We start from the raw sequence: 25,768 nt of genomic DNA, 5'->3' as shown, positions 1-25,768 counted from the left end.
TTTGAAATAGGACACTACCACACTGAATGGACCTTGGCATTACTAACTTTGGGTACAGCTAACGCTATGCTGTTGCAATTTGAGACTGAAGGCCACAGCTTTGGTGTGTGACGACATAAGCCAGTATAACATTAAACATATTAAATATATTATAAAAACATTTTATGCAACGAGGAAGGGAATAAAACAACTTGATAAGGAAAATGCAGTAAAATAATACACTAATCGCCAGGAAAAAGAAAAAAAAGTAAAGTGCACAGTGTTAGTATGTATGTTACAATACTGCAGAACTTGTGTGTCCTATTTTATAGCTAAGCAACTAAGAGTTGCAAGGATCTAAATTACAAGATAGAAACACAAAACTTTAATCGAACACTAATGCTCAAAACCATAATATATCGAATGCACGGAACTGCGACTTTTTTTACCAGGGAAAAAAAAATGCTGGGCCGTTGCTGGGACTTTGTCATTTCCTCCATTTTGGTGCGAGCTCAGAGTTGTTATATTTAAACAGGGGGGGTCTGGGGGGGGGTCACTTTATCTTGTCTCTGGTTTTTATTTTTTTTTTGGAACAGCAATTGTTTTCCCTGGGAAAAAAATCACTGTTCCTTGCATTCGATGTTTTCTGGTTTCGAGCATTAGTGTTCGATTAAAGAGCATTTGCTCTTTTTGTTTTTTGATCTTGTAATATAGACTCGAGTTGCAATGAGGTTTAAAGAGTACAGGTCTGCATGAACATGTTAGAATCTGCAGAAGTAGGGTGAGGTAAACTTTCTTCTGTCAAGGATGGATACATGTAGAAACCAAACAATAAAGGTCATACATTCATGCTTTGATACTGCAATGTCACAGTGAGAGGACCAAAGGGCAATGGTCATAGCTAGAACACTACAAGACTTGAAGTGGAGGTCTAGGAATAATTGTCAGAGGTAAGATATTACGGTGGCATAGGATGGTTTTTAAGAAACAGAGCTGTTTTTGCATACAAATTCCTTGAAAGAAATTAAATGAAGTCAGATTCAATGAAACAGTTTTGTCTGAGGGGAAAATGGCTGTGGGCATTGTCAGGGCAGCTGAAGTTAAATATACCGGTTCTGAGGTCAACACAACCTCGGAGAAAAGTGAAATACCCTGTCTGCAAATAAACAGAGTCTCCCTGCTTCCTTACTGCTGTGGATCCTAGTCGATAAACTCAATTTTTAATACTCCAAAGGCAAAATAAACATTTAATTTCACAGAATGACATTTCTATACTGCATTTTAACAACTAACTGCAGACTGCTACTGATGAAAGAGAGGCAGCTAGGAATACTGAAAAAGACATACTTCCAGGATCAAAGTTATTTGCCTTTTGAAAATATCAAAAGAATTTCCAGAACTATAGCAGGGCAACTGGTGGATTGAAAAGAAATGCACTCCAGTGTTATGAATATGATACAGCATACAGTCTTTGGCTGAGGTTCGTTTTAACAACTTAACAGGTACATTAAGTATCATTCTATACTCATATTAGTATTTTAGTGAAAGCAGTTTACTTAACAATTGCACAACAGCAAGAACTAATAAATGACAGTGCCAACCCTAGTGATGAAACTTAATGCATTTAAAAAAATGTACTTTTCTTTCTATTCATGCGCAGTTAATGTATAATTATGCTTTAATAAGAAGAAAGTATTTGTAACTGTCCCTTAGCAAAAAATATATGCTTACATCTATTTAAAGTTTCCTATACTGCAGTCTTCAAGATCAGACAGATTGAATCCTCACTGCAAGTCAGAGGAAATGGTGTTGTCAGGCGTTGTCAGTGCAATCAAATGAGTAATTTTTTTGAGAGTCTCTCAAAAGACATTATAGTTCATAGAGTCCATAAAGATTTACAGCCGGGTATACTCTAAAATCTCTTCTTCTATGGCTGTGGGGGACACCAGCAGAAAATGACGTGTACATATCTTAAGTATATATGTGGCAGCATTTGGAGAGAATGGCAATAGCCATTTCTGTCTATACCCCAGCTGCAGTAGCTATCTTTGCTAACTGCACATAAGGTAAATGCCTGTTTTCAGTAATGGCCTGGATGCCTCTGCCACAATTCTAAGACCCATATTCAATTTAAGGGGGAACAGGCATGTGTGTGCACTTACTAGTTATAGCCTTAACTCATTCAACTACACTGCCAGCCAGTAACAACCCTGGATAAGTTCTCAAAGTAATGCATTTTCAGTTTGAACTAGAAAATCATACAGTCTGTCCTTACCTTCAGTAGAGCACCGGCAGTAACACTTAATGTTAACCACATACATTATGTCTTTTAAAAAAAAGTTTGCATAATTCTAAAGATATTGTTTGGAAAAAAAAAAACAGTAGCATTCAATTTCTAGTTCTTACCATCCACTTTTCATTTCACAGTAGTTTGTGTACATGACACATTAAACAAATAAAGCAGACTTTAATCAGTGTTAAATATGCATGAATATTACATAGGCCAGCTGTCATTTTCTGTCATCAAATCCAGAAGTAAGCATGCCACATTTATTATCATTAACTGAAAGTGGTGAAATAAAGGAAGAGTTTTATTTAAGAAGAGAGAGAATGAGACAGGCTGAAAGTAGAGTGTGATGAATGGGTCCCTTGGCTACAGGCTGAGAGGTACATCTGTGAGAGTGCTCACTCATTTCACCCCTCCCACCCCCTGCAGTACGCACTCCTTCAATTAATTTCCCTAACACACTCCATGCCTTTGTTGTGTTTCAAGAAGTCCAGGTCAGCGAGTAACCTCAGATGGAAACCCAGGAAACCCAAATCCTCAAACATTTCAGACAGGAGGTTGCATCTGAACTCCCAGCTTAAAAGTGAACAAAGACTTTCTCAAAAGGTACTGCATGGTGGTCTCTCCGTATTATCCCTGAGCTTCTGCCACCCACATAAATGCAAACCCAAAGAATTCTGCAAAGCAAACAATAAAACACTTAAAAGGCAACTTTCCCAGCTATGCAGACAACTGTGTTTAAGGGATTGTGTCAGACGAAACAGAGACTGTACACACCGCTGAATATTGTTCCATTTATAAAGAAGTTCAGAGGGAGTGCAAATCTGTTTTGCGACTTGAGTGAAACATACTGGGAAAATGAATGAATTATAGCTGGCTCAACATCAGACAGTCCTAAGTAACAAAATATTTGCAGTGAGAAACTCTTTTAAAGTTAATTTTTTTTCAACTTTGACCAGCAGGGCAAAGTTTTATCTTCTGAGAAAATCACCAAGTACCTTAAGCAGCATAGCGGATGAGGGATGTACTTTATAAAGTGTGGTATATTTGTTTATCTTCTATATAGCATATGTAAATGTAACACAAAGATTTTTAGTAATCTGAAAAATGGTTATTAACATGCTTTTCTTTGGACTTTTATTATTCTTGGAGGCTGAGTCTTGTTTTTGTCAGCCTCATGGTCGCACTAGATTACATAGGAAAAAGCTGTGGATATTTTCCAAGAACAAATTTTTTTTATTGAATAAGTAGATGAATCATCTCATTCAAGTTACTCTACCTGTGATGATGTCAGACAATGCAGCATTCACTTTTAATGAGAGTCGCAGTAAATATTTTTGAATGTATAGCAGTTTCTCTGCTACAGAGAAGGTAAAATTAAAGAAATTTATTAATTTAAAACCTCTCAAACAAGCTAGATATCAAAGCACTGTGTGCTGGAAGCAAGTAGTAAATAACTGTTGTTTACTGTGGAACAGTTTAACATTTACATTTAATAAACATTATAAGAAAAAAAAAAAAAATATATATATATATATATATATATATATATATATATATATATATATATATATATATATACAGTCCAAAACCACTTCCAGCACTCAAATATATATAGGTTCATAGGTTCATACTAGGCTATCTGCCCTAGGGCATTTATAAACCTAGCCAGAGTGTGTTTGGCTTTTGCCACCCACTTTAAATTAATTTTGCTATGCCCTTTTTCGAGGTTAGTATACTGTGCCTCTGCCTAACAGTGACGCAGAAGTGATACCCGGGGTAAACCTACGATCTCCCATCCATTCATCAAGATTCCTCTTGAAGAGAGTCAATGAGGGACTCTGCCTAACCTGGAATGGGATTTTATTCCAGAGTGAAGGGAACCTCTGGGTTATGAATCTGTCCCTCCAGCATGTCCTATTTATTTCAGTGCTGAGGTTCAAGTCTCTCGAGCGCGTAGCTCGATGGGATTTGGATTTTCTGAGGTGCAGCATGTCCATTAATTCCAGGTTGGACATGGCTTTATACGTCAGGCACAGATCGCCTCTGAGCAGGTGGTATGCCACTGAGTACAGCTGGAGTTTCTTTAACCGGGCAGCATATGGCATCTGTTTGAGCCCTTTGATCCTCTTGGTGAGGTACTTTTGGGGTCCTACCAGTTGCTGCAGGTATCTGGTAAGGTGCATCCTAAAAGGGGCATTGTACTCAATTATGGGCCTGATGAGGAATGAGCAAAGAGGCACGATGACCTCCCCTGATCTAGATGTGAATCCCTTCATGATTAGGTGGGCTATATAAAATGTTTTTCTAACCACTTTGGCTACGTGGTTGTCAAATGAGAGATTGCTATCAACTTGGGTCCCCAGGTCCCTAATTACTTCTTCCGTACTTAATGGATTACCAGCTATGTAGTAATTTGTGGGCACTTTGTTTTTGCCAAAGGGGCTGACTATACACTTTTTGGCGTTTAGCTTGAGGCCATGGCTCTGGCATCAGTTGTCTGTTTCTATGACGCCCTTTTGGAGGATGCTTGTGTTGGCTGGAGAGTCGATTATGGTGCCCAGTTTGCAGTCATCTGCGAACTTAGTCAGCCGCAGTCCTTCCATGTTGGCCTGTACCTCCGAGAAATATATATCGAACAAGAGAGGTCCCAGGACTGAGCCTTGTGGGACGTCACTTGTAACTGGTTTGGAGTCTGACATGGCTCCAGCAATTCTAACCATGTGGGTTCTGTCCTTGAGCCAGTTTGCAACTCATCTAGTGACATAGGGGTTTATATTTAAGCTGGTGAGCTTATCTATAATGCCTGAGTGGGGTATTGTATCGAAGGCTTTTGCGAGGTCCAGGTAGGCTGTGTGGACCACCTTCCCCTTGTCAATGGCCTTGGTGACTGTTTCAAAGAAATCGACCAGGTTTAAGAGGCAGGATCTGCCCTTAACAAAGCCAAAATGTGGTAGGATCCAGTGTTTGTAGGTCCCCAATATCTTTATTTATGAGGTCCATGATGATCCTTTCCATAGCTTTGCAGACCAAGCTAGTCAGGCTTATGGCGCGATAGTTTCCAGGATCCGTTGAGGCACCACGTTTGTGGAGAGGGACCACTGTTCTGTACATCACTCTTTGGGTACATATCCTGTAGTAAGGCTGAGACTGAACAGTAGTTTTATGTTTGGGTTTAGTTCTTCTTGGAGTTCATGTAGGACGCAGCCCGGGACACCGTCTGGTCCCATTGATGCTGTGTTTTTTGCTTTGGAAAGGGCGGCTCTTACCTGAGCATCTGAGATGTCAGGGGGGCAGCACTCTGCTGGGATAGATATTTGCCCTTTTGATGGGGGGGAGTTTCCACTGAACCTGTCAGCTAGAATGTTGGCAATGTCTGTGGGTTCGATGTATTTTTTGTCATTTTGGACTAATTCTGAGCATATCTGGGAATTCCCACCCAGGTTCCTAACATAACTAAAGAAAGCCTTGTGATTATCCTTAGTGTCCTGTGCAATTTTTCTCTCTAAGCTGGCCTTAGACGATTTTATGAGTGCCCGTAGTTTTTTGCTAATACTGATCAGAGATGCCTTCCCTTTTTGGGATTTTGCTCTATCATGTAGTAGCTTCCTCCTTCTATTGTACAATTTGTTTATGGCTGGGGTCCACCAGACAGGACGTCTGCCTTTGGAGGATTGGGTCTTGGTTTCATTTGGGATTGCATGATCCATGCATTCCTGAAGGTGTTCATAGAATGAGTTTATAAAGGATTCTGCGGTCTGGGCCATATTTTCCACAGGCCTGGGGGCTTTGAAGGATTCCACCTCGGTATTGAGGAGTGTGAAATTTGCTTTAGAGAAGTTTTTCACTGTGGTTTTCTGGGCAGGGGGTGGGGTCGGGATGTGAATAACCAGTGAGATTAGTTTATGGTCTGATCTTACCAGTGAGGGATACACTTCTGGTCTGGAGCATAGAGTCCCCATGTTGGTGATGATCAGGTCCAATATGTTTTCCCCTCTTGTGGGAGTGGTAACAAGTTGTTCCATAGCATTTGAGTTTATAAATTCTAGGAACGTTTGGGCTAGAGTGTTGGAGCTAGAGTAATGCTCCCAGTCTATGTTTGGGTAGTTGAAGTTGCCCAATATAATGGTGTTTGGAGAGACCTTCATATTTTCCAGTGCTCTCAGGAAGGCCAAGTGGGGTTCCTGGGTTTGGGAGGGTGGTCTGTAGCAGGCTATAAACTGGAAGGCAGTTTTACCCACTGTTAGTTGCACATGAATAGTTTCTGATGCTTCGTGCTGTGCCACCAACCTGGAGGTGTGGGTATCTTTGACGAATATTGATACTCCCCCTCCTTTTGTGGTTCGGTCCAAGTTTTGGGGCCGAAAAGCATGGTATGAGGTATAACCTGGTAGTGCTGGGGTGCTCTCGGGAGCCTTGAACCAGGTTTCTGTTACTGCACAGATATCGATGTTCTCCATGCTAAGGAGAGTTTCAAGTGCGTGCATCTTGAGGTTTACACTTCTGGCGTTGAGTAGCACTACTCTTAGTTTCTTATCCCTTGTGATACCTATGTTGGTGGGTTTGTCTTTTGAGCCTTGCCTAAAAAAGGCACTATGGGGGTAGCAACAGCCTTTGCTAATATCCGAAAGCCCAGGGGTGACAGGTTCAAGCCGTCCCTAGCGAAGTGTAAGGTAAACCACTGTATTTTTTTCCTCTCACTTCCTTCGACAGCCTCACTGCCTCAGAAATGGCCACCTGGGATAAGACATATATTGGGGGTCAAGGAAGGAGGTGGCTCTGCTATAAACCTTACAGTTTTGGAGAAGACTCTTAAGCAGTACTGAAAGGGTCCATTTGTAGTGTGTTTTATAGAGGCTGCACCCTCACTCACTCACTCACTCACTCACTCACTCGCTCACTCACTCACTCGCTCGCTCGCTCACTCACTCACTCACTCACTCACTCACTCACTCACTCGCTCGCTCACTCACTCACAAAACTGTATAATACCTGCAGAAGCCACTGCCCCAGTTCAGCTTGCTATCTGACAAGGAACTCTAATCTCTACTGAGAATTTTGTTGGTCAAGGTGTTCCATCAGGACTTGTTTCTACCCCCATCCCAGGAGACATGAACAGGCACTCTCCCATCATTCCTTCTACCCATGGCCTGTTCATCAACACCTGATTCACTACTCAGTTACAAGTGATAAATGGCATAGGTGGATACCCTGCCCTTATACCAGTTAGCCAGCTTTTGGGTGGCCATGTTGGTCCAGCGGTTACCTCACAGCAAGAAGTTCTCCGGTTTGATTCTCAGCCGGAGTACCTTCTGTGTGGAGTCTGCATGTCCTCCCTGCCGTCACGTGAGTTTCCTCCGGGTGCTCTGGTTTCCTCCCACATTCCAAAGACATGCAGTAGGTTGACTGGTCACACTAAATTGATAGTGTGTGCGTGAGTGAGTAGTGCAAATGAACTACAGTGGCAGGGCTAGCCACCCGGCAGTGTAAACCTTGGCTCAACATGATTGCCACTGCGGAAGTGACACCCCAACCCCATGTTTAAGAATGGGAAAAGGGGTTGAAGATGGATGGATGTGTGTGTGTGTGTGTGTGTATATTTATATATATATATATATATATATATATATGTATATATATATATATATATATATATATATGTATATAAATATATATATATATATATATAAATATATATATATATATATATAAATATATATATATATATATATTTTTTTTTTTTAACAGACTAGGGCATACAGTCAGCTCTACAATGAATAAACAACCTAGAAGTGCTACAAATTACATGCTAAGGCACTGATGCACATGCAACTAGGGCCATTAGAAGATGCTAATAAAATACAGTATTAAAGGTTTTAAAATGTAAATGAAATATAGTCCTGCAGAACAATATTTTAACATTTCAAGAGATTCTCTGCACAAGCCTATGAACTTCAAAAGTGATGGAGCAACCAAGTTCACTGTAATGCATAGTATTACAATAAATCATTTAAAAATGTCTGAGAGGTAGGATTCAGAAAATGCAGGAAAGCAGATCAGTTAGCATTTAATTTTTTTACTTATTAATGGCAAACAGATGACTGAAATGCGCAGGCATGCTGGCTGCCTAGATACAACATGCAACTTGGCATCAAACAACCCAAATCCTGAACTATGAAGGAACAAGATGTTAACCACCATTTGCAACAAATAGGAGCACCACATAAAAAATGAGTCAGTGCATTACATTCACCTTAACTGCTTTGTCAGTTCAAAGTTCAGAATCCCACAGGCCTCTTAACCAATGTAGCTGAGCACAAAAAAATAACACAACACCTTAGTGGCACATGCACCACTTCTGTCACAACACACAACAGCTGTGCACAGCTGCTACTTCATATTCATAGTGTTGCAGCATTTTATAACTCATAGCAAAACCAGTCAACTAAGAAATCCTTGCAGCTCATAACTTGCCAGTAGCTAAGCGCACAGTGTCCTCACTAATGTTACACAGGCTGGCAAAATAGGATCTAATACTCTATTAGCTCTGACTCATGCTGAGCAAGGCTCGACCATCATCTTTTTTTCTTTTCTACAGTTAAACCAACTGCTGTTAATAGGTGGTCCAAAATGTTGCTCCTCTATTGTCACAATGAAAATGTGGAAAAAACAAAAAAAAATCTCACTTGAAATTTGAATTAAAAATTGGCTCTCTAGACCCTGCAAAAAGTACACATTGGTATTCATTTTTCATTCTCTAATAAACTGCTTAAATCAGTTCAAGATCGTAGGCATACCTCTCAACCTCTCAGAGCAAGAAATCTGGACAAAGCCACAAATAATTGGGGTACAAAGGCTCAAAAACTGAGACACTTTTTAAATATTGCCTTTACAAACTAGGTTGATGAAATAGCAGGTTTTGCATTAGCATGAATTTTCTGAACGGTAGAAAGTCTGAATATCAAATGTCTGTCATTATTTTCTGACTTCACTCCTCATTGACTTGCAAATAATCTGCCAGAAAATGACAATTTTATGAGAAACAGAGCAAAAATAAGAGGCAAAATTCTGGACACTGAGAAAATCTTTACAGTTGAGAGGTATGAATGTAGGGACCCAGAGCCTGCTCTGGCACTCCATTTCTGTAAAGCACAGAAATGTAGATAGGATGTCAATCTATTGCAGTCTGCATGGACACACAGACACATAGACGCACAGACACAGAGTTATACACACAAACATACACACACACACGCGCGCGCGCACAGGGTCGCTATATACACAATTTCCATAGGCATGCCTATGTGATGCATGAAGACACTGAAGCACTCAGCAAAATCTTACAGAGGACATACAGACTCTGTAGGCTAGGCACTTTAGCTAAGAAATGAACTGAAGAACAAAGCACTGTGCGACAACAGCATTACCCATCTTACCACTGTGCTACCTACATCGTGATACGTATCTATATCACAGAAATTATGCAGACTTAGTTCTAGTTCAACCACCTATCATGACTCCCCACTAAAATATTAAGGACTGTAACTGCAATCATCTGAAATTTCAAAAGGAAAAACTTAATTTTTGATATGAAGGCTATTATAGCAATAGCTCGTGGCTAGGCGTGGGTAATCATAGGATCATAGGATCATAGGAGGTTACTAGGCTAATGACCGTGGAGCCCTTACAAGCCTAGCCAAGAGTTTATCCCCAAAAAAGAAACCTCAGTCAGCAGTTATCACCCCTGTCAATGAGGGACACAGGTGGAACCCCTGGGACAAATTTGTGGTTTCCCATCCACTCATCAAGGTTGCACTTGAAGATGGTTAGCGGGGTACTCTGTCTGACATGTATAGGAAGTCTATTCCAGAGATGGGGCAGCCTCTGGGAGAAAAACCTGTCTCTCCAGCAGGTTTTGTTGATGTTGCATATTGATGTTGGATTTACCCATGGTTGGTGTGGTTTGGTCATGACGGCAAATCTCTCTCCAACCTCATCACAAACAGCTCTGGGACCTAGTTGGCACGAAATCCCAACAAGCCTCCTATAACGATCCACTAAAACTGATACCATTGCTGGCACCCTAATACCATTAGGCATTCTCAAAGAATTTTCAATTCTGACATAAACCCCCCCCAATAAACCAAGACTCTCCCTTTGAGAACCAGAATACCCACTGTACACCCCTTATTTTACTTCAAATCAGCACAGTCTAAAGATACAGAATATTTGATAGATCCAAGTCCCTTTTAATGCTCCTACAGGAGAAGATGGACTTCCAGCCTTGGTTCAGCCTTCTATCCAAGGAATATATCGTATACTCCCTCCACCACCTCTAACGTCTCTGCTGCACCAAAAACACAACACCAGTAGAACAGAAACTTGCCAGTGAATAACACCAAAATGTTTTGACCAATATCCATTCTACCAACACAAGGCTAAATTTTTGTAAAACTCATATCTGCTCAACTAACCAATTATTCCAGAAAACACTGCACTGTCTCTTACCATCAATATAAATTCTAATTATGGATGAGCACAGTGACAGCCCTTTATATGTTCACTGATTACTTTATTAAGAATATAAATAAAGACTTCCTAAATTGGTCAATATTCATCAAACTCACAAAGGCATTCAAATTCTAATTACAACATGAGCAATTAGGCCAAATTATATTTCACAGACCACTTAGGTATCAGAAACTTTAAAGTACAAATATGATTCACCACATCTTCAACCTCTCCTCACTGTGTTCCACAACAATCTGTTTTATTTCCCCTGCTACTCTCCATTTTCCTCAACAAACTTCTAGCAGACCTTCCTCAAATTCCAATCATTCTATATGCAGATGACATAATACGAAGTGAAACACAATCTCATATCTCCCACTGGCTTCTACATGCCAAATTCATTTTAACTGAAAAAAAGCCATGATCTTTGGGACAAAAAATATCCCTTGTTCTACATGCAGCCAAATTAATCCACACGTTACTTTAGTTATGTGGGCATAAGGTTAGATCAAACCCTCAGCTTCCAATATGATACCCATGTAACTAAAATAAATTACTATTTTCAGCTAAGAGGATTTCTCTCTCCCTGACCCCATGCCTTAGGTAAGGAGACCTTCTTGCCCAACTTAAATATGGCCTTCAGACCAGCAACCTCATCAAAAGGAAATCTAGCCTGATGGTAAAAAAAAAACAAAAAAAACCCCCGATATATAGCATTTGTAGATTTTTTACTATCCTTGATCCACAAAGGGTGCATGACTGCTCAGTGCTAGCCAAAGCAAACTGGCTACTGGTCAAACACAGATGTACTTTATTAGTTGCCCCACTAACCTAAACATTACTGTCAACTTAGAATTCTTCAATTTATTTGTTGGCAGATTAACAAACCAGACCCTTTCCTATAACCTGAGCTGCCACTCTACTTCCATTCTAGTCTTACAGGTCTCCCCCCACAGCAGATGTCTGTGCACTAGCCACAGCTTCCTTGTCACTCTCCCAAATGTGGGAATCTTTTAATAGCCTCACTAAAATCTACCAACTCCTTCATCAATTTCAGAAACTACTCCAAGAAACACATGTTCAAAGAAACTACTTGTAATCATTTCTGTAGCAATAAGAACAACAACACCATCAGATGCAGACAGACCTTAAATCATCTAAAGCTGAACCTTGTTTCCACTTGCTGTCCTCCTCTGGTGAATGCAAAGATTCTAATTCTTCTTCCTCCATTCTTCCTTTTACTCTGTTAGTCTAATATTCCTTATTCCCCCTTTCCACTCCCCTTCCTGCTTCCCTTGTATGAGTAGTTATCCTGTCTTCATCAGCCTAATATACTTTCTTCCCCTCTTCTCTATTCCCTTTTCCCACTCCCCTTCCTACTTCCCTTGTATGCAGTAATTGTACATTGTGTTGCAAATATTTCATGTAAATTGAAGGATCTCTTGTAATAGGCACTGCATGCACACAGAACAATTTGTAAACAATTAGCACTGTACTGCTATCTACTTTTATTTGTACTTCTTAGCAGAACCTGAAAAAGTTTTGTGAGGATCAATGTTCTACCCCAGTTAACAAATGAAACCAAATGAAAATAAATAAATACAAACATGCACACATAAATAAATCAATTCGACTGAACCTGCAGTTGTGAAGTAACAATTCATCTGCCTATTCATTCTCCCTGACATAGCATTATGTGCAGCTATCTGTGTAATTAAACTTCCACCCCACAGCCATTTGGTTAACTTACCTTCTTTTTCTATATAACCTGGAGCTGTCTTTATTACTTTTAGCAGGTCTTTCTCTGTTCTCCCTTAAACTTAGCTAAAACATATTTCAAAACTCCTTAACAAATTTTCCTGAACAAACATTTCAGTTACAGTCTAACAGTATTCATTATGTTAATATGGAATTGATTATGCTGCTTGTTTTATCCTTCCTTAATTCCCATTTCATATATACCAGTTTGATTTATTCATTCTGCATATGTCGCATGATTATATTCTCAATCATTGTTACTAGATCTGTTTTGTTAAGCTACACATTATCTGTGCAAATTGTCTGCTTTCTCTGATTTCAGTGATACTGTTTAATGTGCACTTTTGGATCAATGTACTACACCGTATAAAACAAATTGCTTATGGTTTATAATGTCTGGAGCTTTTCTCCCTGGGACTCCACTGAAAATAAATCTTCCCAGCTAGACATTACTAGTTAAGAAAAGTAAAAAGGTAAGTAAATAAATAAGTAAATAAAACTAACATTTTGTTTTAATTTTTAAGTGATCTGAGATTTTACCATTTAAATGGCAATAAGAATAAGAAATGTATTTATTATTTTATTTTATATTTGATTACTGGGTTGGTCTGACTGGGCAATCAGGTGCCTGTTTTCAGCAGAGACCCGGGGAGAAAAGCTCCAAATACATGACAATCATAAAAAATACAAAAGCTCCACATATATGATAAAAATACAAAAGTCAGAGATGAGTACAAATTAATATTGCAAACAATAGTATATCATAGCATAGTACGATGAGAAGTTACAGAAGTGTACAATATAGAGTGTACAGTAGTAAAACAGAAAATATAATGTGTTTGAGTAAGAAAGTGCAGTAATATATACAGTTATATACATACATTTAAAAATACAATTCGTTATGGTAGGTTTTTTTTTCTATGTGTTTGACCTTTGAGTAGTGCCAGAAGAAGATTTATCTGAATGGTGGTAGCAGAGCTAGCCATGGTCAGTACAGGTACATTGCCAGATGAGACTGAGGTGGGCTTTTAATTGGGTTTTAAAGATGGGACTGCTGTTTTGAAATCTGATATCTGGTGGAAGAGAATTCCAGATTTTAGCAACTGTGTAGGAATAGAGGGATTCACCAGCACAGTGTCTACACTTGGCTACTTCAAGAAGGGCTTTGTTTGTGGATCTTAGATGGCGAGCAGACTTGTGAAAGTTGAGCAAACCTGAGCGATCAGGAATCTTGTTTGAGTGGTACAGCAAGTAATGAGCCATGGTGAGTTGGTTATAGTTCAGTAAGTTGGCGAGTTCTAGCAAACCTAATTGTTTTAGTGAGTGACATTGGTGGGAGTAGAAACTGGTTGCAAATCTAGTTATTTTATTATAGCACATGGACAATTTGTGTAGGTTTGTCTTGTTAAGGTTTGTTAATAAAGGAGATACATAAAGCGATGTAGAGAGAAGGTGAGTTCTGGATATAGTAATTTTGGTGTTTTTGGTTAGATAGTTTTTGCAGCGGTATAGGGTTCCTAGTTTTTTATGGACTTTGGATATGGTTTGTGCTATATGTTTGTCAGACTTTAGGTTTTGGTCAAGTATTACACCAAGAAGTTTAGCTTGTGGTACTGGGGAGGCCTGTGTGTTATTGGCAGAACTGAGAGAGAAAAGAGCAGGAGAGTCAATAGTTCTGGTTGGGGGGAAAAGCATAAGTTGAGTCTTTTTGGGGTGAAGTATTAGTTGTGAGTTATTAACCAGTTTTTGATATTAGAGAAGGGCTCTTGGGTTTTAGTCTGGAGTGTTTGGAGTGTGGGGGCTGAGCAGATCAGTATAGTATCATCTGCATATTGAACTACTGTATCTTGCTGGGTGGTTGTGTGGAGGGTGCGTGTAAAGATATTAAATAGTAGGGGTCCCAGTAAGGATCCTTGTGGTACACCTACTGTTACTGGGAGAATGGGGGAGAGGGAATTATGCCACTTAACTGCTTGTTGGTGGTTGGATAGGTAGTCCTGAAACCAGAGCAACGAGGGCTTGTTTAGTTTGAGTTCGACTAAGATAGTCAGTAGTTTTTTGTGGGACACTGTATCAAATGCTTTGGACAGATCAAGGAAGGTGGCAGACACTAGGTTTCCTTGGTTCCTATACCGATTGACACTGCTGGTGAAGAATATGAGTGCTGTGGTGGTGCTATGGAATGAGTGAAAGTCATGTTGAGTGTTGGTGAGGAGACTATTTGTAAGTAAATGTATCGTCAGCTGAGAATAGATACATTTTTCAAGTGTTCAAATACAGTGTACAAGTGTTCAAAAGTTCAAATGTTGGATGAAAGCTGCAATAAAGTATAAATAAATACACATATATATATATATATATATATATATATATATATATGTATATATATATATATATATATATATATATATGCTTCCTCTAGACCTCACAGAAGTCTCTGTTTCCCACTTTAGAGGATAGGGAACCAACACTTATGAAATAACTGATGCACGTTTAAAAAATGGATGAGCCCATTCAAATGAGAGTCAAACGTCTCAGTACAAAATACACTTCTGTGAAGCAAGCTGATTATCCTGGTGATCGTTCTACATGCAGTTGGTACAAGACAACATCAGGGCTGGTGTTAGCATTTTTGGGGGCTTCCAGCAAATGTCAAGTTGCGGGCCCCTAGGTACTTCCAGTCTAAACATCACCCTGTCACTGCAACCTTTTTTAATGCTGTTACATTATGACAGGCCTGTGTACCACACTATCTCTGCCCATCTCACAGTGGGACATTCACAGCTATTGGCATTTAGTTGGGACACTGAAACATTATGACAGCTTTATGTACAGGGCTGGGATTAGGTGAAATGACACCCTAGGCACTGCCTACTGTTTCACCCCCTCCCAGCACACACACACATCGTCCAGTGCTTCCCTCTGTCCCCCTTCATACCATCCACATTACTTTTTTCTTCCTTTCCTCACGTTTTGCCTTACTCTTCAGTTTTTTCAAGAAGCCATAACTTTCTACATGCTCTGCAGTCTATTTTAAAGTTTTTTTCCTTTGACACAACCTTTTCCTCCAATGATGGCTTGAACAGAAATTATGATTAAGGAAAGAAATTCAGTATGTTGCTGTTTAGCAATAACCACTTAGGAAATAACTCAAGGCAGGGCCCCAAGAAGCCATATAGGATTATAGATGAACATTTTAATCCAACAGTGCCCTAAGCAAAAATCATGAGTAAGAAAAGAATTTCCGTCTAATTATTTTTTCTTTCAAGGAAGACATAAATTGTGCGTAAGGCTCAATGTTCAGAGCTGACACAATAGTAGCTCACAATAATTTATTTCATTTTATTTTATTTATTTGTCTTTTGTTAACCAGCTAACTCCAACTCAGCCTGGGGCTCATTTTCAGTGGAAACCCAAGGAGATAAGCTCCACACAGTTAGATACAATTCAAACAGGACAAACAGAAAAGTAAAAGAAAATCTAACAGTAATATATGAAAGTATGAGAAATCTAAGTAATCAAACACTCAATTAGAAAAACAATTGCTACATAATATATGTGACTGCTACTAGTTCTACACTCTGTTTCTAAGATAAGATACTACATAACATTGAAAATTGACCTGATATACAATTATTAAATAGTACTGAACAAAGGTTCTTATTTACAAGTTTACAAAGAAGACATTGGTAACATCACATTTCAGGGTATCCCAGGAAGAAGCAGAGAAGTAGGTGTGATTAGTGAATAAAGAGATTAGAAAGAGAAAGGGTAAAGTGAAGGTTAGGTAGGGTCTTGACAAGGGCAGGGGCTCTATCGTATCTAACTTACACATTTTTTACATACATTTTTTAGATATCTAATTATTTATGCAAGTCATGGATTTATATGGCATTTATACAATGAAAGATAGTTAGGGTCCTTTAGAAGTGCCTATCATTTTGTCTGATTTTTCTGATTTTTCGATATTTAGATTGAATATAAATACAAACAAAAAGTTTTTGTAATAGTAAGTATTTTATGATTTTATAATATTTATTAGGGGTTTTTAATAACATGTAAAAACAAGTTTTTTGTACTGTTGCCATAGCTTCTAAGGCATTGCAATAAATTGTAAGTCAGGAAACAAGGGCACTTTAAATATGAAGTAGTTTTAACTAATGTTTCTATCAAGGATTTAACTGTTTAATTGTTTAATTATGTTGAATATGAGTATAAAATGGAGGTTTTTATAGCTGTTGAGTTGTCTGATGAAGTTGGGGCATTTGCCTCGACAAAAGCGCTTACAATAAATTGGTCTTTGTGAAGTTTGAAGCAGCTAACTTGCTTTTTTGTAGTTACTACCTTTGTGAAGGGGAATGCTATAGAAAGATTTCCAGATGTCTGGGACAGTAGATTCTGAGACAGACTTATTTACTAGTATAGAGATGGGGACAGTTATGGAGTTTGCAGCTAGTTTAAGGAAGAGGGGTGGAAGTTTGTCGCAGGGTGGGGAACAGGGTTTGAGTTTTCCAAGTAGTGATTTAATATAAGAAGTGGGTACAGGTTTGAGAAAAAAGGGGGAAGCTGTTATGTTGGAGGGGGAGGTAGCAATAGAATTTTTATCGTGATCAGTTCTTGTGAGTTTGCTAATAGATTGAATGAAGTAAGAGTTAAGGAGAGAGGCAGTTTCAAGTGGGGTCTTGTTTGGGAAGGGGTTGGCGTAGAAGGACTCCCTGGTTGGAGAATTTTGTTAATGGTTTGCCAGAACTTTTTGGTGTTTGAGTGCTGAGAAAATTGGGCATCTGAGTAGAAATCTTTCTTGTAAGTGAGGTTTCTAAGTTCTTTATATTTTTGTAGTAATACAGTAGATTTTGTTTTAAGCCATTGTTTCCAAGTAGCATCTCTTTTTTTCATAAGGTTGTAAGTTTCTTTTGTGACCCAGGGGGCTTGATTAGATCTGATTCTTCCAAAACAGAACAGGAGCCCAACAGTAGCCAGCAGAAAAAGATGTTAATCCCAAAAAACACTTTCTTTTAACGTAAAGTCAATTTAATAAAACCTTTTCCTCATGTTTTCGTCACTTTAAGTAAAGTAACTTCTTCTGACACACAAACAAACAGCAGTTACACAGTTTCTACAGCATTTAAACCATGTAGCATGAAGTCATGTGACTAACAGCAGCAATGAATTAAAGGTGCAAAGCACAATAATTCAAACACTATTAAAGTAAATCTTAAAACTTACATACTACCTCAAATAAAAAGTGTGTATGCAATCAGTATACAATATACAAGAATTATATTAATGTCATTAGTAAAAAGTTAAAAATACACTATTGTGTAAGATTTCTTAATTTAAGCAAACATGAAATATTACAATTCTCATTCAAACCAGGCAAGCAGAAAGCATTAAGTGCTAACTGCCATTCTAGTTCTCGTACCTCTAATAGTACTGAATATGGGCCACCTCTAATGTCAGGAAGTACCTGGTCAATAGCTTGGAACGTGAAACTATGTCCACCATTTAATGAAACATGTTTTGCTAAAACATTTTCTGTTTTATTTTTGCTAATCGCATAAGAGTGTTCGTAAATTCTCTCACAAAGCTTCCTGTCTGTTTTCCCTATATAGAAAGCCGGATATAAGGTACAGGAAGCTAAGTAAACAACACTCTTGTACTCACAATTCAACTTATGGTTGATGTAAAATTTACATGTATTCAATACTCTAAAAGAATTACTTGTTTTTATGTATTTACACATCCTACATGCTCCACACATAAAGGTTCCAGTAAGTCTAGAAGTAGGTTTAGTGCTTTTAATTTCAAAAAAACTTTTTAAATTAGTACCTCTTCTATAAACAATACTGGGTGACTGGCCAATTCTGTCAACTAGGGAAGAATCCTTATAAAGGAAACTCCAATTTTTGTGGAGAATTAATCTAAGTTAGTCAATGTCTTTACTAAAGGTGGTTATAAAAGTATTGCATAAAGAGGTCTCCCTAGTTTGCTGAGTCATTGAAGGTTTTATAAAGGCAACCAAGTCACTGTTTGGTAACTGTGTAGTTCAAATGGCAACCTGGCTAGGAGGTGACTCTACCAGGTTAACATCAATAACAACGGAAGATGAGGTCAAGAGTGGTTGAACTATACGTCTACTCTGTTTACGATTTCTTCAGTTAAGTCATTTATTAAACTAACTGGGTAGCCTCTATTGCAAAACATGTCTCTTAAGTGTTGACATTCAGAATTAAAGTCATCCTCTTTAGTACACATCCTTGCGGCTCTAATGAGTTGACCTTTCACTATTGAACATTTTTGCCTGTAAGGGTGTGCACTAGAAAAATGTAAATAGGAGTTACAGTATGTAGGTTTTCTATAAATTTTGGAAACATATCTCCTATTTACTGTATCTTTTTTTATATTCACGTCCAAATAGTCAATACTAGTAGTGTGAAAAGTGTAAGTAAATTTAAAAAATGGTGTAGTGGAGTTAAAGTAATCTATCATTTGTTTAGCTTGTGATTCATTTCCTTTAAAAATCACAAAGATGTCGTCTAAAAATCTAGTATAAAAAGTGAAGGAAGTATAAATTTCAGAGTTATTGAATACAAAATATTCTTCCCATTGAGCCATAAACATGTTTGCCACGCTCGCTCTGCAAGGGGAGCCCATAGCAACTCCATGTTTTTGTAAATAGATCTTATCGTTAAAAATGAAAAAGTTGTTGGAAAGTATAATATCAATAAACTCAGTTGCCAGGTCAATATCCCTTTGTGGAACTTTTTTATTTTTCATATAAACTTCTACCCACTCAACCACTTCTAAGTGTGGAATAGAAGTGTATAAGTCGACTACATCGATGGTAAGAAAGTTGTCTTCTTTTTTAACTTCTAAAATATTCAAACTTTTCAACAAAGTCCATGAATCTTTGCATACTCGTGACTCAAGTTTAAGATATTTTTGTAATATTGAGTCAACGAGTTTTGCACATGGATATGTCAAGGAACCTCGACCATCAATAAGTGGACGCATAGGAGGGTCATGTTGGTTCTTATGAATCTTTGGTATTCCGAACATGACAGGTGTTTTTGGGTAGAGAATATTAATGTAATTGAATGTATCAAGGTAAATTTTGGCTTCTCTGAAATACATTCTAATCCTTGATTGTGCAATATTTAATTCGTTAAGAGATGCCTTAGCATAGGCCGGACAATTCAAGGCTAACTCCATTTTTTTATTATAATCAGTGATGTCAAAGATAACAAGTCCACCACCTTTGTCTGGTTTAACTAAACGGACATGAGCTGATCTAAGTAGTTTTAGTGCTCTTAACTGTTCCGTAGTGATGTTGCTCTGTTTGTAAAAAGTATTACTAGCTCTAATGAAAGGTATGTGTCTAATGTGTAGCTCACACACACTTTCATAAAGAGCTAAAAGGGGATGAAGAGGAGGGTTGATCGTACTAGCAGCCCTAAGTACAAGTGCAGGTTGTTGAACATTGCCTAATAAAAAGGAAATATTTAATTTCCTTATGTAACACTTTAAGTCTAACAAAGTTTTTACTACATTAATGTTATTACTTAAAACATATGTGTTACCCTTCGCTAGCAGTTCTACCAAATTTGCTTCTATAACAACAGATGAAAAGTTGTAAATATTAAAGTCCCCTTTAGAATTAGTGAGAACGACAAGGTTATTTACTGAAACAGAGTCATTAGGAACTATCTCTTCCGACGGTTGTTCCGCCTTTTGTTCCTCTGATACTGAGGGTGACCTGCCCCAGTAGTGGGCATGTTGTTCTTGTCCTGGTGAAAATTTCGAGCAAGTTGATTATTTGCTTGCCCTTCACGTGAATTGTTAGCCCAAATTCTTTCACTTCGCCTAACTGTGTCAGCGAAATCAGTGTTGTTAACCTCTGATTCAAGTGGCAATAAACTGTCAACAGAATTATTATTAGTTGAATTGACTTCTGTCAGGGGCGGCACTGTGTTGGAATTGTGCCAAACCCGTGAAATTTGTGGTCTAGGATAAGCAGAGCCATTAGTGTATGCCATACGGTCACGATTCATTTTTTTAATCTTGTTTTTAAGACTGTACAACAATTGCTCAATACTAGTAAAGACTATGTTGTAGTCAAACCTATATCTAACAAAGTCAGGATGCAGTTTAATAGTTTTGTCCAAGTCTTCGGCTTCCTTCACTAAATTCTCTACCTGCAATGAGTAGTGTTTTATCATTAACTCCATAAGCTGAAAACTTTGCTGGTTGAAAAAAGAAAGTAATTCTGTGTGGAAAGGAGAATTTGGGGTTAAGCCAGTTGGATATTGATAGCACCTAAGGCCCTTAGGTACTATCCTTTCAGATAAACATTGTCTAAAATATACCACCTCAAGTTGGAGCGTCTTCAATTTTAAGAGTTTCACATCAAAAGATTTCAATTTGTCAGCAAGTGAACATAAATTTGTCTGAGGTAGGTTAACATTACGAGCCGGTTGTTCCTGGGTGTTAGTAAAACCAAAATTTAACTTGGTAGTGTTGTTAACCCGTTCAGTAAAAGATGGAACTCCAATAAGCTCATTCATGTTAACAAGTTTGTTAGAAGCACTGTTATCTACAGTCGGTGGTGCCAAGTTGTGAATAAATACACCCACCTGTTGTGCTGGAACAGTCGCTTGTTGACCCGGTGGTATTGAACCATCTGAAGACCGAAACTGAGGGTCAGTGTTATTGGAATAATTCTGGGAGTTCAAGTTTTTATTTGAGGTAGTATGTAAGTTTTAAGATTTACTTTAATAGTGTTTGAATTACTGTGCTTTGCACCTTTAATTCATTGCTGCTATTAGTCACATGACTTCATGCTACATGGTTTAAATGCTGTAGAAACTGTGTAACTGCTGTTTGTTTGTGCGTCTGAAGAAGTTACTTTACTTAAAGTGACGAAAACGTGAGAAAAATTTTATTATTATTAAAATTAAATTTTTATTAAATTGACTTTACGTTAAAAGAAAATGTTTTTTGGGATTAACATCTTTTTCTGCTGGCTACTGTTGGGCTCCTGTTCTGTTTTGGATTGTTCATTTCTTCTGCCTAGTTTATTTGTTTGTTCTAGATTTGATCCTTACTTTTCTAAGTGGAGCTAATGAATTGTGAATTTCTAGGAAGGTATGGTTAAATTCTAGTACGGCTTCACTGATGGGCAAGTGCCAAAGGTTGGACCAGTTTAGTAGTGAAAGCCTTTGATGGAATGTTTCAACATCAAAGGAGGAGAGATTGTGGCACTCTCTGTTCAGGTGGGATCTGGGGGGATTGTAAAGAGTGTTGATGCACAAAGATGGGAAGGTGATCGCTAACAGAGTCGGGTAGTGTGCTGGAGTTAACGGTAGGGTTCAGGGTTGGAAGTTAGGATCCAGTCCAGAGAGGGATTGTTATTATTGTTCCTCTTTTGATGAGTAAAAGATGTAATAAGTTGACTGAAACAGTACAGATTGATGCTAGCGTTTAGAGAATTGGTGGCTAAATGATTCCAGTCAATGCTGATATCCCCAAGTATAATAGTCTCATAGGATATTTGGAGTGTGATCCATGACTGGATGGATTCAAGGATGGGAATATTATTACCAGGAGGGATATAAATGGTTGCAATAACAAACTTTTTAGAGGGGTTTAGATGACAGTTAAGAATAAGTATTTCTGCTGGGTGAACAACCCGATTGTGAGGATATTGATGTCCTATCTGAGAATATTGCTTTCCTTCCTACCCCCCCCCAAAAAAAATACAGTCACTGCCTATGCATCCTTCTGTTGTTAGACTGGGAAGAAAACAGAGTTTCAAATGGCCACAGTATTTCAAATGACTGCTGACATACATATACATAGCATGCCTCCAGAAAGACAACCAGCTGTAAATCTGCCAGATGTGTGATTGTGAGGAAAGTGAAAGGTCTGACTGCGTTGACAATTAAAGAAGAAATAATCACACAATCCACAGCCTCCCCTCCAATAACACCTACGCAAATTCCTGTACATACACATATGAGCAGGGCTGGTTTTAGAATGGGTGCTATTGAGAGCAGAGGCAGTTATCAACTTTATCCTAACAGGGTCATATCACAGCCCTGTTCAGGTTAAGGAATGTAATCAGTACATTATTAGTACATTTTTCTCCTCACTTTTCTTCAACCAGCAACAGCTTTTGTGGGGCCCCCACACAGTCAAGGATGATTATGGGGGTCCCCTGTATCCATTTATATTGACTGGGGAATGAGAGGCACCAGACTCCTACAAGATCTAAGTGTCTGAATGTTGAAAAATAATGCATGAGTCCCAACATTACTGGGTGTGTGCACAGATAAAAATCAGTGATATTTTTTTACACATTTACACACACACACACACACACACACACACACACACACACACACACACACACACACACACACACACACACAACCGGTACTGCCACACCAGATCATTGACTGTTGCTTAGCAGTCATCAAACAGCAGCAGGAATTAGTCACTTTTATTTACGTCATTGAGGAGTAATGTACACCTGTCACTGTCCCTGACTTCATAGGCCTTCCCTGATTTTTGCCTTATAATTTTGCTCTGTCCTTTATAAAAAGTTTGATTTGCTGGTAAATCAGTCAGGATTACAGATAGTTAATACATCCAGACATCAGAGTTTTACACTTATTTTCCAAAAAAATGCAGGTTGATGCAAAAGGTAATATTCTATTAACTTTTTAATGTGAATTAGAGTTATACCTAAAACTTCTTCCTAATTTTAAACCTTTATTTTGCTAATATTTTTAGCATTGCACAGAATTCTTTAGCAAAGAAGTTTAGAGTCATAGTATCTGGTGTTCTGCCAGCATTTATAAAACTCCATAAAAGAGAAAACCATCCCTGAAGATCGGAAGCATCAGCTTTTCTTAAGATCCAAGGCTAACACTGAGATCAGTCACTCTGGGCTGCTGATCTCTCTAGTGCTTACCTAGCACATGTTCATTATCAGATTTATCCTAACATGGTCATATGACGGCCCTGTTCACATTAAAGGGTGTAATCAGGAAATTAGTAAATTTTTCGGTACTTACATATTATCGCAATCACACTGCAAACCACTCGATAATAAGGAAGCAGTGATAGTTTTTCACAGTTGTCCAGTTTCTGAGAAAGTTTTCTAATTCATTTTGACTGAAACATTAACTACTGACTGTCTTGGGTGATTTCAATAATAAAAGATGTGACTTTGCATATGACCAAGACCAGCAGCCCCAACTGTCAGAATTTCGGTACAAACGACTCAACCCATGTTGTGTTGACGTGCAGTGTGTGTGGTTGTAAGTGTTGAGATCCATCTTCCTTTAAATATTGTCAAAAGAAATATACATTTGCAGGCCGAATCTACTTTGGGTGTTGTATGGATTAATTACTGCTGTGCTGTACCTAGGTAAAGAAGTAAGATGAAAGAAACCCAAGACAAAAATACCATGGTCAGCAAGCAAGGCACCATAACAACTGCAGTAACTGATGTAACAGCATTGTGGCTGGTTTTTTGCTATTCTTCACATACCTCTCAATTTGTTACTAGATGAAATCAGTGGAAATTGTACAATAACTGTGGGTCAAAGTCCCTGGAAATAGGGACAGATGTTAACACATTGCCGTTACAATCTGTATTACAAACTGGACGACTGTCCAGAGCTACCGGTCGTTGTTGTTGTCTTTCGGCTTTTCCCGGATAGGGGTCGCCACAGCGGAACTCCGGTCCACTAATGATTGGCAGTAGATTTTCATGAACGCCGAGGTGCCAGCTCGATGTCCAACCTTCAACGAAGGCACGCCCTTTTACGCATGTCTTTCGAACGCCCACCCAACCGCAGGGAGGACATGCAAACTCCACACAGAAGGCACTCCCCGCACCCCAGCCGAGAACAGAACGGGAGAACCTCTTGCTGTGAGGTAACAATGCTACTGCTGCACCACCGCGGAATCTTTCATTTCCCAATACAGCTAAATGTGCTGAAATAAAAGTCACTGTAATAGCAGACACTTCAGTAACACACTTGCCACGTAACTTTACCAACATTATGTCGGCAGAAGAAGGGCTTGGAAATTAGCTGCTTCTCATGCAACAAATGTGGTTGCGATAATACATACGTACCCATTTTTCTCCTCCTTTTTCCCAAACCAGTAGTAGCTTTTGTGCCCCCCCCCCACCAGTCAGGGATGATTAAAGGGGACCCCCTGAAGCAACAGGTATTGCAGGTACCTAAAGCTGGCTATGTTATTAGTTTTACAGGAGAGAATGTCCAACAGGAAGGTTTAACTAAGCCGGGTGCACTATGTCAGGGGTAAAATATTTAATAGAATTGTGAAGCCTGTTACTTGATAAAACACTGTTACTATAACCACAGGTATCTCTGAATTTTAAAGGGCATATAAACAACAGTTATTATTACCCACCTGGTTTATTAAACATACAACATTGTTATACTAGCTTTTGTTGGTTTGACAAACATACTACAAAATATCAAGTTAAGATAACTTGCTGTGGTTGGGGGCCTGCAGCAACCACAGGGTTTGCTGGTTCCTAAAGCCAGCTATGGACAGCATGGAAAGCTGAGAAAGATGATGGAAAATACTTTTTTTATTTTCCTTTCTTACATGCCCATTGCCATCTCCAATTCCCTCCTTCAGCTCTGCCTACACCTTTGTATAGACATTCCTCTCATCTATCTTGAGTTTCACAGTAGTAGGACCGAGGAATCTAAGGAACAGTCATGGCCATCTGGTGTAACTTATGCTACAGTCCTGCATTTTATTCCTTCTACGTTTGTATGACTTTAAAGAAATCCCTTAACCAAACAGTGGTCCTGGTCACCTCTGGAAAGAGGTATTTGTGGTTTCTGGGCTTACCTTTTTAACAAATAAATGGATCAATCATTAAAAATCACATTTTTTGAAAAGCAGATGATTACTATAGGATGCACAGTTTATCAACTTCCTGGCCATCTCACTGCTGCAAAGTGTGAAGGGCCATAAGGGAGAGAAATGGGGCAAGATGACCTGAGATTGAACCATCATAGGGTCATGCATGACAAACAGATGGGCATTCACTGGCTGAAATGTATATTACAGGGGGTATGATAGGTAAAGTACTGTGTACTGTTGGCATCTACTGTATAACAAATGACTCTTTTACAGTGCAGAATGCAGCAGAAGGCTATGAAAGCTCAAAGACATTCA

The 25,768-nt window shown here is 38.6% G+C and overlaps 1 protein-coding gene across 1 annotated transcript in view; it reads right to left on the bottom strand.

The window, feature by feature from the left end:
- The window catches only part of RHBDL3 (rhomboid like 3), a 951,138-nt gene that overhangs the window by 643,143 nt on the left and 282,227 nt on the right, over window positions 1-25,768 (bottom strand). Inside the window, exons 6-7 of the mRNA XM_044068052.1 lie at window positions 22,497-22,511; window positions 1,148-1,167 (exon numbers count right to left, since the gene is read on the bottom strand). Of these exons, the coding sequence (XP_043923987.1) occupies window positions 1,148-1,167; window positions 22,497-22,511 (35 nt within the window). The remainder of the gene's footprint in view (window positions 1-1,147; window positions 1,168-22,496; window positions 22,512-25,768) is intronic.

Source organism: Protopterus annectens, chromosome 4.part0, assembly GCF_019279795.1.
Source record: "Protopterus annectens isolate FY-2018-M chromosome 4.part0, PAN1.0, whole genome shotgun sequence".
Classification (NCBI taxonomy): Eukaryota; Metazoa; Chordata; order Ceratodontiformes; family Protopteridae; genus Protopterus; species Protopterus annectens.
The sequence above is the reverse complement of the archived record's forward strand: the minus strand, read 5'-3'. Positions and strand labels throughout refer to the sequence as shown.